Below are 13,046 nucleotides of genomic sequence, written 5' to 3'. Positions count from 1 at the left end.
GAGTCAACTACCAACAATTCCCTTCATTGTAAACGTTCGTATTGTTCGCATATACTGCCATTTGAAACAATTGAATGTTGGTATGCGCAGTAAACATTGCAGGAATTTAAAAAGTTACAGACCAACGTCCGAAAGTCCGAATTTAGCCTACGGAAGTCAAGTAAAAGGTGTCAATTTTGAATGTACGAAAGTGTGAATTGTACGAAAGTCGAGTGTACCAAAGTGGAGTGTACAAAAGTCAAGGACCGCCTGTATATAAAATCAGATGCTTAAACACCTAGATAATCATATAATTATGCACTAGACAGTTTGCTGTAAGCCCTTGTTTCCTAGAACTGCCCATACATGATCTAGTGATCACTTGCCAGTTGCCATTATGGGAGCTCGTATACCTATTTTCCAAGCATCATGGGGCATGATCACACTCCATGATCACAGATCCGATCCGGCCTCCTAGGGCAACTTGTGCACAATACGAAGGCAGGGCGAAGTGCCTGTCAATGTAGTTTCCTGCATTGCACATTGGTTTTGAAGCATTTGTGCGAACCACTTTCCTGGATCCATGATCACATTGCTGCAAACCATGCGTCCACAGATGCATGCTTCTATGAAACCAGACCTTATATGGAGGAGAGGAAATATGGGTACAATGAAATTATTGCTGCTAAAAAAAGATCCATGGTCGGGTGAAGACATATTTTTTATGTAAATATTGAAAATTATGAGACATAAAAGTGAAATTTGTATTATCCATGTATTCTGATTATCCGTTCTGCCTCTACCCAACACTAGCTCGGATAATCAGCAGTTTGCTGTGTTTAAATTTGAGAATACCAATAGACTCAAAGCCTGACTTTGATACATCAATATGGACTGAAGGTTTCCCATAACTTGGTGAAATTTATTTTTGGTAAAGCCAGTTTTCCATAATAGAACTTCACCAGCCTCTTATTTATTTACAGTTACAAGAGCAGATGGATGTCAAGTTCAAAAAACAGTTCCCAACTCGAAAAGAACTGGAAATTATATCTTCCACTCGAATTTGGAAACGCCAAGATAAGGCAGCTAGGCTGATACAAAGTACTTTTCGGGAATATGTTCGGTAAGTAATTATAATTCATCATTTCTGGTGGGGGTAATTCATGCGATTCAAAAACTCACTACTACTAAATGAAATAGGTTATTTTGAACTGATTAAATGTATTATCAGATTGGCAAGTTCCATGTAAACACCTGTAAGAGGTGCACCCCTCTTTTCTCTGTGCAAATTGAAGAGTATAATTTTGGGACTTTTTTTCTGCTATTGCGAGGTTGTGCACGCCTAACTGCGAACCACAGAGTTTTTAACTATTCATGCTTCGACATTTTGGCCATTATCAAATCATGCAATATTCCCTTAAATTTATGCAGCATATTGCTTCATAGGCAAGTATGAACCTTGGAGGTAAGTATTCAGTTGTTGCCTTTGCCTTATAATTATAAAATTGCCATTTGGAATAAGTGGAGTAATTGATATTCCTTTAAACAAAAGATACCTGACCTCACTGTAATTTGCATTAAGTTGGTAATTGCGGACAAATGCACCAAACTCTCTTTTTATTCTTTTTTTCCAACAATTATCTTAATGCACTAATCGTAGTCGTAGAGCACCCCACACCTTTTTCTCTAACAATAAGTTTTTATGAGTTAATAGGCCCCTGTATATCCTGCATCACCCCAAATGTAGCAAGTGAACCATTCCCTCCCATAAAATTTGTCTTAGAGGTGCATCTTATTTTCAATTTGTTTTTTTCTGGGAAAAAAGTGTGCCTCTAGCACAAGTTTATCGGGTAGAATCCCTCACATATCAATTGATATTTTAAGGTGCATTCTCTCCATTTTATCTTATGTTGAGCTTATGTAGTTCATAAAGCTTTGTACTTTTTTAGGTATAGTTTTGAAATGAAAAAAGAAAAGTTTCTACTTTTTGGCCAAATCTATTTTACCCCTGTACTGATAGTCTGAAAACCAAAAATTGTTATTGCTTTTATATTTTTTAAAGCTTTAATTTTTACTATAATACAAGATCCTATTTTTCAATTTTCTCCCCTCTATCATTCTTGACAGGCTTTTCTGCAAGTTAATCAATAGTATACCTCTTATCCTTGTTCTCAAGGGCAGGAATTTTCTCCACATTTTTACCAGTTTTGGACATGGAAGGCATTGAATGTCTTCGATTGACATGTTGCCACTTTTGAATTGCAAATACCACTCGTACCCACAAGTCCTTTTCAAGGTGTGTTCTCTGTAGGCTGAAGACAGCATATCAACTGCTTTTGAGGCATTTTTACCAAGCAGAAAACAAAATTTTAATGCTGCATGTTGTTCTGGAATTTCAGCCATTTCCATTATCGAAGAGGTCGAAAAACTCTTTGTGCAAAAACTGTTACAGGGGATTGCTAAAATGTCTAAAAGCCACTCCATTTTGCATACTGACTCTGGAAGGGTGAATTAACAATCTTTGCAATAAGTTGTTACAGCATTGTAAGGACTTGAAAAGTATTCTTGTGGTCAGTATTTTCTACCCCAATGGCATGATTAAGCCAAAATGCTTCTACAAAGAACCCGGAAAAACATGGCAATTTCTTTTAAAAACCTGGAAACCCGAGGGAATTTTTCCATCGCTACACAGTGAGCACTGAGCTGTGAATACCAACTTTTCCTCAACTTTAGGCGGCTGAAGGAGCATGAGGCCGCTGAGCTAGAGGACGGGCAGACACAAACGTCGAGTCCTGGTGGGTCGTCGGCACAACAGCACCACCACCAGCCATGGCACCGCCTCTCTCAGTTCCTGCATGTGAGGCGGGGTAGCACCAACGCAGGGCGACGTTCGCTCAACGGAAGTTCAGGTGCCACCAATGGTGAGGATTTCCTTCCCTTCATAGTGAAAACGTTCTTCTTTTTACCTATCCTGCAGCAATATTTCACAATAACACAATTATTTTCTTCAAGTGAGTGCTCGTAAGCAAAGCTATACCCCTGTTCCCCATGAGTAGACCTGCATCCGCTAGACACTTGATTCTTTGTGTTCAATTTTTCTCAGTTATGACCCTCTTCTGTGCTAGTCTTTGGGGATATATGTTCAAAGACAGGAATTCCAAATGCCAATTCAAGATGGAAGGAAAATATCTCCAAAATTGGTTTTTCATTTCTGTTGGGCAATCGCTATTAGCCTAGCCTTTTCCCAGCCAGGGAAACACCTGTTCTCCTCCCTGTTGATGATTGCCTAAGAAAATTGAAAAATCAGTTTTGCAGATGTTTTCCTTTCAACTTAAATTGACTTTCGGATGGGCATATCCAGTTTTGCGAATTACTTGCTCATTTTAATTAATATAACAGAAAAAACTACTGTGTTGTGGGCTGGGATGGTGCTCTTGTGTGTGGTTCAGGCTGGGAGGGCATCATCATGGAGGTTTCATCATGTCTTTCTCTTAACCATTAGATGCTCAAGGTGGAGATATATCAGCTTTCGGTTTTCATCTAGAAATGCTAAAGGTGCTGATATATCAACCGAGTATGTAATCACGTATGTAAGAATATTGTTCATAATAATTTGAGTTATTTTCACTGTTCTACTGGAGATTATTAAGAATCTCAGAAAGAACGTCTGATGCATTCTTGAATCGGGCATTAGTTTTCTGGGAGTGAAACGGAAATTGCCTGGAGAAAGAAATGGTTAATGCCATTTCTGCCATCGAGATAGCAGAAAATGCCTCTCTGAGCTTTTCCATTATTTCACTGAAGGTAAGGTGGTGAGGCAGCATCCTTGAGGGGTGGTTAGGCCGGCGCTTATATTTAAAAAATGATCCAATTTAAGAGTTTGTGGTCTCAAAGCGTGCGAATCAGTGAGAAAAAATTTATGAAAGAATCCCCAGGTTTGTGCGATGACTGATAGCCGTGCCTGGGGCACCTAAAGGGCCTAAATTGAAGGTTGAGGTTTTCAACCTGGATAAAATTTTTTCTAAGGTAAAGGATATTTTAGATACCCTTGGTCAAAATTATCAACCTCGATATCTCGATTCCTTCATGCCGAAACTCTGCCTCAAAGGCACCTACCGCATTTGCCCCCTGCCACCTCCCTCGCCGCACATTGCTCTATTCCCGCGACACTCCTCAGTCTCGTGGATCTTCCCTCCTTCCCCTTACATGCTGGCAGAGTGGATCTAGAGTGAGTGATAATGACAAGCCAGGGACAATATGATTTATTTGTCAGTGCAATTTTATAAAAAGTACACTAAAAGCGAAAAAGAGGGAGGAAAACTAGGGTTTTCACAAGGTAAATACGTATGTTGAAACAACGAAACATGCCAAAGGAAATTACAGTAACCCCTGCGATAAAAGTATTTGGGCATGGTTTAGATATATTAGTTGACTTATACAAGACAGCAGCCATAGACCAAATTTTCCGAAGGTGATTGGGCTGACTATAATGGTGTTAATGCATTTTTGAAGCTTTGCTTATGATTAGAAGTACAATTTTTGTGATTTCAGATTTTTTTGTTTCTGTGTATATTAATTGATGGATAGAAATTGTGAAAACATTTCCCCTGTATTTTAAGATGTGCATGCATACATAACATTTTTGACAGCATATTTATGTACAAAATGGCAAAATGCTTGAATGTCTTGCTCTTGCTTACGATTCCGTTATTTTATAAATGTTGATTTACTCTTGTAAATATTGATTTTTAAGAAACATTGTCTTCTTTAAAGGTAGTTCAATCAAGATTAAGTTCAGCCAAAATCATTTTCACGTTGAGTGTGGGAAAATATTTTCTGTGTTAATGTATAATATAATTAGTACATTACAGCCTCTTTTTTGTGCATTAGCTGATTAAAATCCTCCCATCTATGGAACGTTTTTTTATGCTGCTTAAAGACTTAAATTTTGAAAGATAGTCTGTATTAAGTAAAATATTGAAATTACCTTCCAAAACTATATTTTGTTATACTCCAGAAGTTAATTTTATGTTGTTATCAGTTCATTTAGGATCATTTATGAAAAAATGAAGGCAATTAGTCACCACATAAAAATGCATATTTTACGTTATATACTTTTTTCTGTTGATAAGGAAAGGAAAAGCCTGAAAAATCAATATTTTCTTCAACATCACCATCCTTCTCTTATTGCATGATTACAAATAACAGGTTTGAATGTATTGGTGATCCCCTCTAAACCTATAAGTCCATAAGTAAGTCTTGCAATATTCTTCCCTTGCATCTCTAAAACTCATGCTCTTGCCATATTTAAAAGGAGGGTAACAGAATTTATTTCCAGCCCTGTTTACATGTAAATACATATTGTGTAAATATTGTACTTTTATGTTCTATATGTGACTCACTGAAGTACTTAACGTCATATTTGTCAACTTTGTACGGCTTTTATAGAACATGCACTTTCATGCCAACCTCCCTAATATGTAAATAAATAAATTTGTTAGGAGTTTTTGGCTGGTTGAAGGTATAAATTAAAAAAAAAATACAGAGAACTTCATTTCGATTAGTAGTTACAATTTAAAAAAATATTATTTTGGTGAATTTATGCTTAAAGTTGCGATCTTTAGAGGATGTATACCTCCCAATGGTCCTGTCTTCTTCTGTGATGGATTACGTGCTTAAAACTTATGCCGTTATCTAGTAATTTTCAGGGTTTGTGTAATAAATAGACTCTGATGAACTTTGATGTGAATCTCAAATTTAGGATCTTACCTCTGAATTTCCTCAGATGCTAATATTTTATACTTGAGAAAGAGTAAGTGCTATCAAAGGTCTACTCTATGGACTTCGAGAATTTCAAGATAATAGCGTTAATTTAAAGCAAGTAATGCATCACCGAAAGAGGCTAATATTACTAGTGTAACGTCGCGTCCTTGATGTTGGATGATGATCCTACTGTTTTTGAGTTTTATGCATTTATTTTTGAATTGTATTTTTGTTTGTATGCATGTTTATGTTTATATTGCTGTTTTGGGAGTTGAGGGCGCTATGGTGATCGGAGTGTAAATGATTGATTGTTATGAAGAGAGCCATATTGGAGGCTGGAGAGAGAATAAAGCTCCAGAGAGTATAGAGGTCTATTATTGTTAGAGATTAAAAAAAGGTTGCGACATCACACTAGTTAAGGGGGAGGAATGCATCCCCTAAAGGTTATCATTATGAAGTTTAAATATCAAATTCTAAACCTATCCATTATTATTCTGAAGTGCAGATTTATTTACATATTTATACATTCAGCAGTTGTTCAATCTCTGGAATCCGACTCAGTAATCGGGTGTTGGGATGTGACAGCCTCACCAGGAAATCTAATGTGAAGAAGGTATAGAAACATCTTGTTCTCCACAATACCTCTCTTAGGGGCTTTTTTCCTTTATAGGAGGTCTTCTCCTGAATGACACGATCACATGATGCATTAGTTGAACTCAAGCTGTTAATTTTTGACACAATTTGAATTTTTGGATTCTCACCATTAGCATTAAGAAAGTAATGCCAGCAAATTGAAGCTTACGTTTTCCTGGAGGCAAAAAACATTACCTTGTTGACTCAACATGATATACATGTTATGCTTTCCAGGTGTAGAAGTGCTTAAGGGCAAATTTAGGTTATTTCAAGAGTCTTCTAAGTTAGTGTACGAAGCTTAATTAGATGAAATTAGGCTTTTTGGGGGATTTTCGTTTTTGTTGCAGTTACTTTTTGAATTTGCCTCAAATTCACTCCTACTAGAATTATTTTATTATATTTAAATTACTAAATTCTTTGCACTTTAGATTATGAATGCAATTCTAATAGAGATTCAGCACTACATACATTATCGTCTAACTCTAGCAAATAATTGAATCTTAAATCAGTCTCTGTCGTGAGTTTCAGTTTTTTCATGACCAGAGGAAGTGTTTATGCAGTGGCTGAAGAATAGTTCAGGAACTCCAAATTTATTATGAAAACAATTTTTAATAGAATTTACATTTTATTGATCTTAACTCTTCATAAATGTTGGGTTATGATCATAAGGAGAGTGAAAAAGTCTGGGGAGGAAATTAAGTTTTCAGCTTAGGAAAAGTCACGGAATTTGAATTTTGGAACAGCCCTGCCTACCTTAAAACCTACCAAGTTCACTTTTTTTTAATTTTAATTTGTGGCATTAACATAACATGTCTTTAATCAGCATAATAATAATAAAAATTGAACAAGCTTTTTTCAATTTCTTGAATGAAGAGAATTCAAGTGCGTCAAAGGAAAGCATCATTATGTACCATCACGATATGTTCCTTTCTTTAGCTTAGGACAAGTAAATAGAGTTCTTATAATCAAATTCAGCATATTCTTTGGTAAAGAGGATTTTATCTGTCAGATTGAGAGTCATCTGTGTTGATGCTGAAGAAAAATTACTTCTGATTGCGTTATCATCCTTGGTCCATGATGGTACATAAGTGGTAAGATGCAAGCTGTAATGTAGCCAAAATGCCATTCCACAATGGATTTAATCCGAAAGAGATATGGTCAATGGTCCATCATCCTGGCTTACTTATCAGAGTACTTCTTGTGCGTCACTAGGGTCAGTGCAATGTCTCACCAAACTGGTTGGTTGGATATTTAAATGACCTCTGCCATATGTCCAAGAAATGAATGCAGTGGTCTTTAGGGTATTTTAATCCCTACATTAGTACTTTGATAAGGACTCTTCAAGCACAGCACTCCGTCTGTCAGATAGGATGTTAACCTGTTATTCCCTCAGCACATTTCTCATAGACCATACTAATATCAATACTGGTTTTCTCTCCACCCTGCCCACATATGGTTTAAATGACCTTAGTCATCTGATACCTCCTCCAAATATCATACCAAATACATATTGATTTTCCTTGGAAGTAATTGAAAAATCTTGCATTAGAAAGAGGGGAAGAAAAGGGAGTTGGCATATGCTTATTTTTGCTTATAATTGGGGTGGAGGGGTCGTAATTGGCTGAAAATTTGCTTGTGGAATACTTGTGGAAGTTTTGCACCTGGTGACAATCACTTTTCATCCTGCCGAATGAGGTACCATTCGTAAACAGCCTGCACTGCATTAATAATTATCAAAGTTGGGTGGCACAAAAGTACTGTTTCTTGTAGCCATTTCATCACCCATGCACTTGTTATTGCCTTATTTTAGGTGCATCGATGTTGTCTTGCTCAATAAAACACATAAGTTTTATTAAAATGAGCTTCTCTGAATAGCCCATGAGAACAATTATGTGTAAGTATTTCACTGAAAACCTAAAATCACCAATGGATTTTGCCATGAATGGCTGATCTAAGTAGAAATTTTATGCTATGATATGAAGAAGAGTGTGAAAAAGTCACGAGAGAAAAACATTTTTGTTCCCAGTTGTTTGTTGTTCCCAGTTGTTTGTTGTTCCCAGTTGTTTGTTTTGTTGTTTTGCCATTGTATTTGAATACGAGAATTATGTTACAATACCCTTTTTGGCCTCAATTACAAGGCTCTTCTGTATTCCATCTTTTCTCTATTGCCTACTCTCTTGATTTATGCCCAATTTTCTTTTGCCTTATATTTTCCAAGCATGGTATCTATGGAAAAATCTGTGGAATATTCTTAATTATAGAATATTTTTTCATTTCTGATGGAACAGCAAAACATGGTTTTGCTAATGGCAGCCCACGTCGTCCTAATGTTGGCGTGGGATTCTTACATCCCAAATCCTTCTCTGCCTATCCCTGCCCTGGAGGCTTCATCGGACTCCTATTGCAGAGGCGCTTGCTTTCCATTTTTCCTTCCTCTCCACCCCTTTCCTGGGGAGTGGGGGGATAAATGTCTCCCTCTTGGTTCCCTGGAGGAGTGTAACCCTGTGAGCACACCCTGGTTACTCATTTCCAATGTCCAATCATTGTGCGCTGCTGTTTCAAACAAACTCTATGTGTTGTCTGCAGGAGGTGAAGGGGGCTCACGAGCCGGCTCCAGGAAGTCCTCAGAGGTGTCAGGCTGCTCGTCTGGTGGCCGTGGCTCATGTTCTTCCGTCGGCGATCTCTCCGAGCTCATCTCGGCAGCGGCTGCCGCGTGGCTCGGCATGCCCACGGTGGCTGCCACCACGGTTCCCCTGGCGGCTGCTGCCGTCCTTCCACCCTCCCCCAAGCACCACGGGATGCCAGGGGCGCCTCCCCCCACGCCCACCTCCCTCCTGCTCGGCACGCAGCGCCTAATCGAGGCCACCACGCCCCTCGGGGTCCTCCCTGAGACTTTCTCTGTGCAGCACGACGGCAGCTGCTCGGACGAAGAGGAGGAGCCGGTGGTTCCGGGTGCCGTGGCGTCGCCCCCGCCCCAAGAGGGCTCCATGTCGGTACACCACCGGCACCGTCTGCACCACCGGCGCCTCCTGCGGCATCAGCGGCTGCATCATTCGCCTTCACACCGCGACGCTTTGGAGGGGGATGGGGAGGGTGGCGGTGTCCGTATTCTCGTGAGCGAGGCATCCCCGGACGACGACGACGATGGTGGGCCCGAGTGGTGGGGTGGGGGTCGTCAGGTTCGAGTGGAGGTGCACCGAGAGGGCAACGACGATGACTACGGCAGCTGATCGCTGCTGCGGTAATCGTCCGGGGAGGATTGTTGATTGCTCTTGCCATAAGGTGAGGGAAGGCACATGCTTTCTCCGTAGCTAGTTGGTGATTCTAAAGGCCTCTTATCTCAGTATCCCAGAAAAAAATTGGGTCAAGAGAAAATAATAAATTTAAGCTACTTATTAAAGTTAAAATTTAGAAATAATTTTGATGCTGTGAGCATGGGACAAAATATTCATTTTCGTGTACAGAGTTAAAAAAATACACTGCATTTATTGAAAGGTATCTATTTACGATCATGTGCATTTCACCATTAAACTGTGAATCCTAATGTCCTTGAAAGGGACTGCATAATAAGGGCCTATAGCATGAGGATTTTTTAAAATTAAAGTTTGGTGATGTGTTTTGAAGTTGTTGTAATTCTGTTTCAAATGATGATATTTTGATTCCTGTGAAAACGGGAAAGGATAATAATAAAAATAACAAGGTTAAATAGACTTCAATGGCATTCCAAGATATAGTACATACTGGCCTCAATGCGGATGGATGCCTCAACACTATAGGCGTCTGTTGCCTTTCGGTGCTATATCCAATCAGATTTACCAAGGACGAATAAGTGGAAATTTTTATTGCTAACTGTGATGCCTTGTCAATTATTATATGAAGAGAACATTTTCTGGGAACAGATTACATTTAATGGCAAAAATAAAAAAAAGAATCTTTGACAACATACAAAATTTGGTGTGCAAATAATGTATCAAGCCATCATATTTTGTTTGAAAACATACAAGGCCTAACATTTGAGGGTGTTTTGAGAGTAATTAGGTGCTTTTGGCTGGGAAACTTTTAAAATGAAGGTACATTACTTATAGGTTTAGAGATTTGAAGTTCTTTTGGTTTTTAAAAAGCATGTATTAATGAAATACACTTATTCCTAGCATCAGTACAAAATGTGTATTATGCTATGACCAATGTCTCTTCCATTTATTTGTCAATACCAGTTTATGAATTCTAAAAGTTTTGTTATATATTGATTTGTTGCATTAATATTTTCATTGGATATTGAACTAATGGTTTTCAATCTAACCTACCTATTATGGAATGAGGTAATGTTGAAGCAACTTTATCTCATCAACTCAGGTTGAAAACTCAATCATTGAAAACAATCATAATTAATAGGCATAGTTCATATTAAATATCAGCTATGAAATGAATATTTAAAATTTTAAACTTCACCTTAGCCATGAGAACAATCATTATTGAAATGCATTCACTGTTTGTGATTACTTAATACTACTCGCGTAGACACGTTCATGTCTGTGAGGAAAAAATGTGGTAATGTGCATTTCTTTTGCATTGAAATACAATCCAGCAATAAGATTACACATAAATTGGCCTTTGATACTGTTGCATTGTAAATGTTATGCAATAAAAATGATTCTTTCAGGGCTTGCTAATTACCCAGGTATCTGTTAGGATCATTGAATATTAGTTCAAATTGTTAAAATATTTGGCATTTCTGCCAAACATGTTGTGAATACTTACCAGAACTTAATGTACAATCAAAAGGAAAATTTATTGACCACTTAGGATAATCACTCTGAAATTGCCAAACTCTTTTTGGAAGAAAAATATGCTGTATAGAGTACAACTCAAAAATAATATACCATTTGCATTTTTAATGGAATTAGTCTTTCTGATTAGGTAAACTCAATAATTCTATTTTGATTAATGCTATTTATTTTTTAAAACTGCCCCTATTATAAATATAAAATTGTTTGTTCCATGGCTAGTGACTTATTGCTTGGCAATTACAAATTTTCCAACTATGCAACCTCAAAGTTATGTATAAAATTTTATGTTAACAATGTACCTTTCTGTCATAGCATTCATTGACCTTTCTTTGATATCATGACAGAGAAAATTGTGATACATTACTCATGTAGGTATTATTGATAGAATAATGGTGGGTTATTTAAAATTAGGTGATGAATTGTTTGTGTAAATATGAGGAGGCATATTGTCCTCTCTTTTTATAAATATATATATATGAATATATACCTATATATATATTTCCCGACTATCTCTCTCTCTCTCTTTCCTGCTTAAACAGCCATCTTATCCACAGGTGTCTGTAGTGATGATGAAATATTTTTACTGAATCCTGTCAAACACCCAATAAAACCTATTTAATATTTAATGATTTTGAAAGGCTCACTATCGTGAGGGAAATATTATTAGTTATTAAAAATTTATCATTTGTATAAGAGAGTGTATATGATTATTGACTATATTATATTTGTTATAGAGAATGATCTGTGTGGTCATTTGGATTCTTGACAAGGGAATCCAATCGGTGAACCAGTTTATCCAATTCAACGGACTCAAATCTCCTTACCTTTTTTTTAGTTTTCTTGCATTTTAAATGATCCAAATGAAAGAATTCTGGTTCAAGCTTGTGCAATTACTGTCCATAATAAGTGCTGCATGAGAATTGAATGCTCAAAATGGTAAATCTGAAGTTTTTTGGAGGAATTACAGTGTTGAATCACTCGCTAAATCTCTAAAAGTGCACCGACACTAAATACAATGGCTAGCATTTGCCTGTTCGCTCCAGTTCATTTTATGATAAACCTTTTGGGAAAGGTGTACATATGGGCAAAGCGCTGTATACCAAAATTTAATTCAGAAATAAATCGGATGTCCAATTTTCTTGACTGCCGTATCTTTTACAGCTGATGAGCTGCACACCTCATTACATATATCAATTACACTGGAACCTCATTAAAGCGAGTACGGGTTATAATGAGACCGCTATTATGAGAGATAGCTGATGCACCGTCAATTGATCCTATAATAAGCATGTTAAAAATTTCGTTTTTACGAGGCCCTTTTGGTTTTGGCTCTCGCCATAGCGAGGGTTTCACCGCCGGAAAAACTTACACCAAGACTCCTTAATCTCTGTAATTGCTAGCGATCTGTTATAAATTATGTTAATGGAGTGCTCAGTCTCAAATTTATGTAGTAAACTGTCGTTCGATAAATAAGTAGTCAATTTTGGTGAAAATATTGTGGCATTAGCATTCCCGAATGCTTGATCTTCTTTTGTTCCTCGGGCGGCAGAAAGCAGACGGCAGCATACCCGCACGTCCATGAGTTGCATGAATAGAAAGCATTTGATGGAACACACCACGGCCAAAAAAACACCAAACATGTCTAAGCGAGAAAATAAAAATAAAGAGTGAAAAGAGGTATATTGGCTATTATTTGCACCACCTCCGGTAAAGCGACAATTCGCTATAGCGAGTGTTTATTGGTGCACCGTGGGGTGTCGTTTTATCGAGGTTGCACTGTATTATAATACATTATCATTTTTTTTCATCAAGTTTTGTGGGCACACAAATGTACTGTTCAATCAAAGATTCTCAGTGCAGGAATCATGAGCTCTCTTGATTGGT

General features: G+C 37.5%; 1 protein-coding gene across 3 annotated transcripts in view; it reads left to right on the top strand.

Moving 5' to 3' along the window:
• The window catches only part of LOC124166134 (sodium channel protein 60E-like), a 240,638-nt gene extending 228,337 nt beyond the window's left edge, over positions 1 to 12,301 (top strand). For all 3 annotated transcript variants that reach the window (XM_046543793.1, XM_046543794.1, XM_046543791.1), the window contains 3 exons: positions 963 to 1,102; positions 2,713 to 2,900; positions 8,962 to 12,301. In XM_046543793.1, coding sequence (XP_046399749.1) covers positions 963 to 1,102; positions 2,713 to 2,900; positions 8,962 to 9,605 — 972 coding nt within the window. In that variant the 3' untranslated portion in view covers positions 9,606 to 12,301. The remainder of the gene's footprint in view (positions 1 to 962; positions 1,103 to 2,712; positions 2,901 to 8,961) is intronic.
• The last annotated feature ends 745 nt before the right edge of the window (positions 12,302 to 13,046 follow it).

The sequence above is a fragment of the Ischnura elegans genome, chromosome 9 (assembly GCF_921293095.1).
Source record: "Ischnura elegans chromosome 9, ioIscEleg1.1, whole genome shotgun sequence".
In the NCBI taxonomy this organism is placed as follows: domain Eukaryota; kingdom Metazoa; phylum Arthropoda; class Insecta; order Odonata; family Coenagrionidae; genus Ischnura; species Ischnura elegans.
The sequence above is the reverse complement of the archived record's forward strand: the minus strand, read 5'-3'. Positions and strand labels throughout refer to the sequence as shown.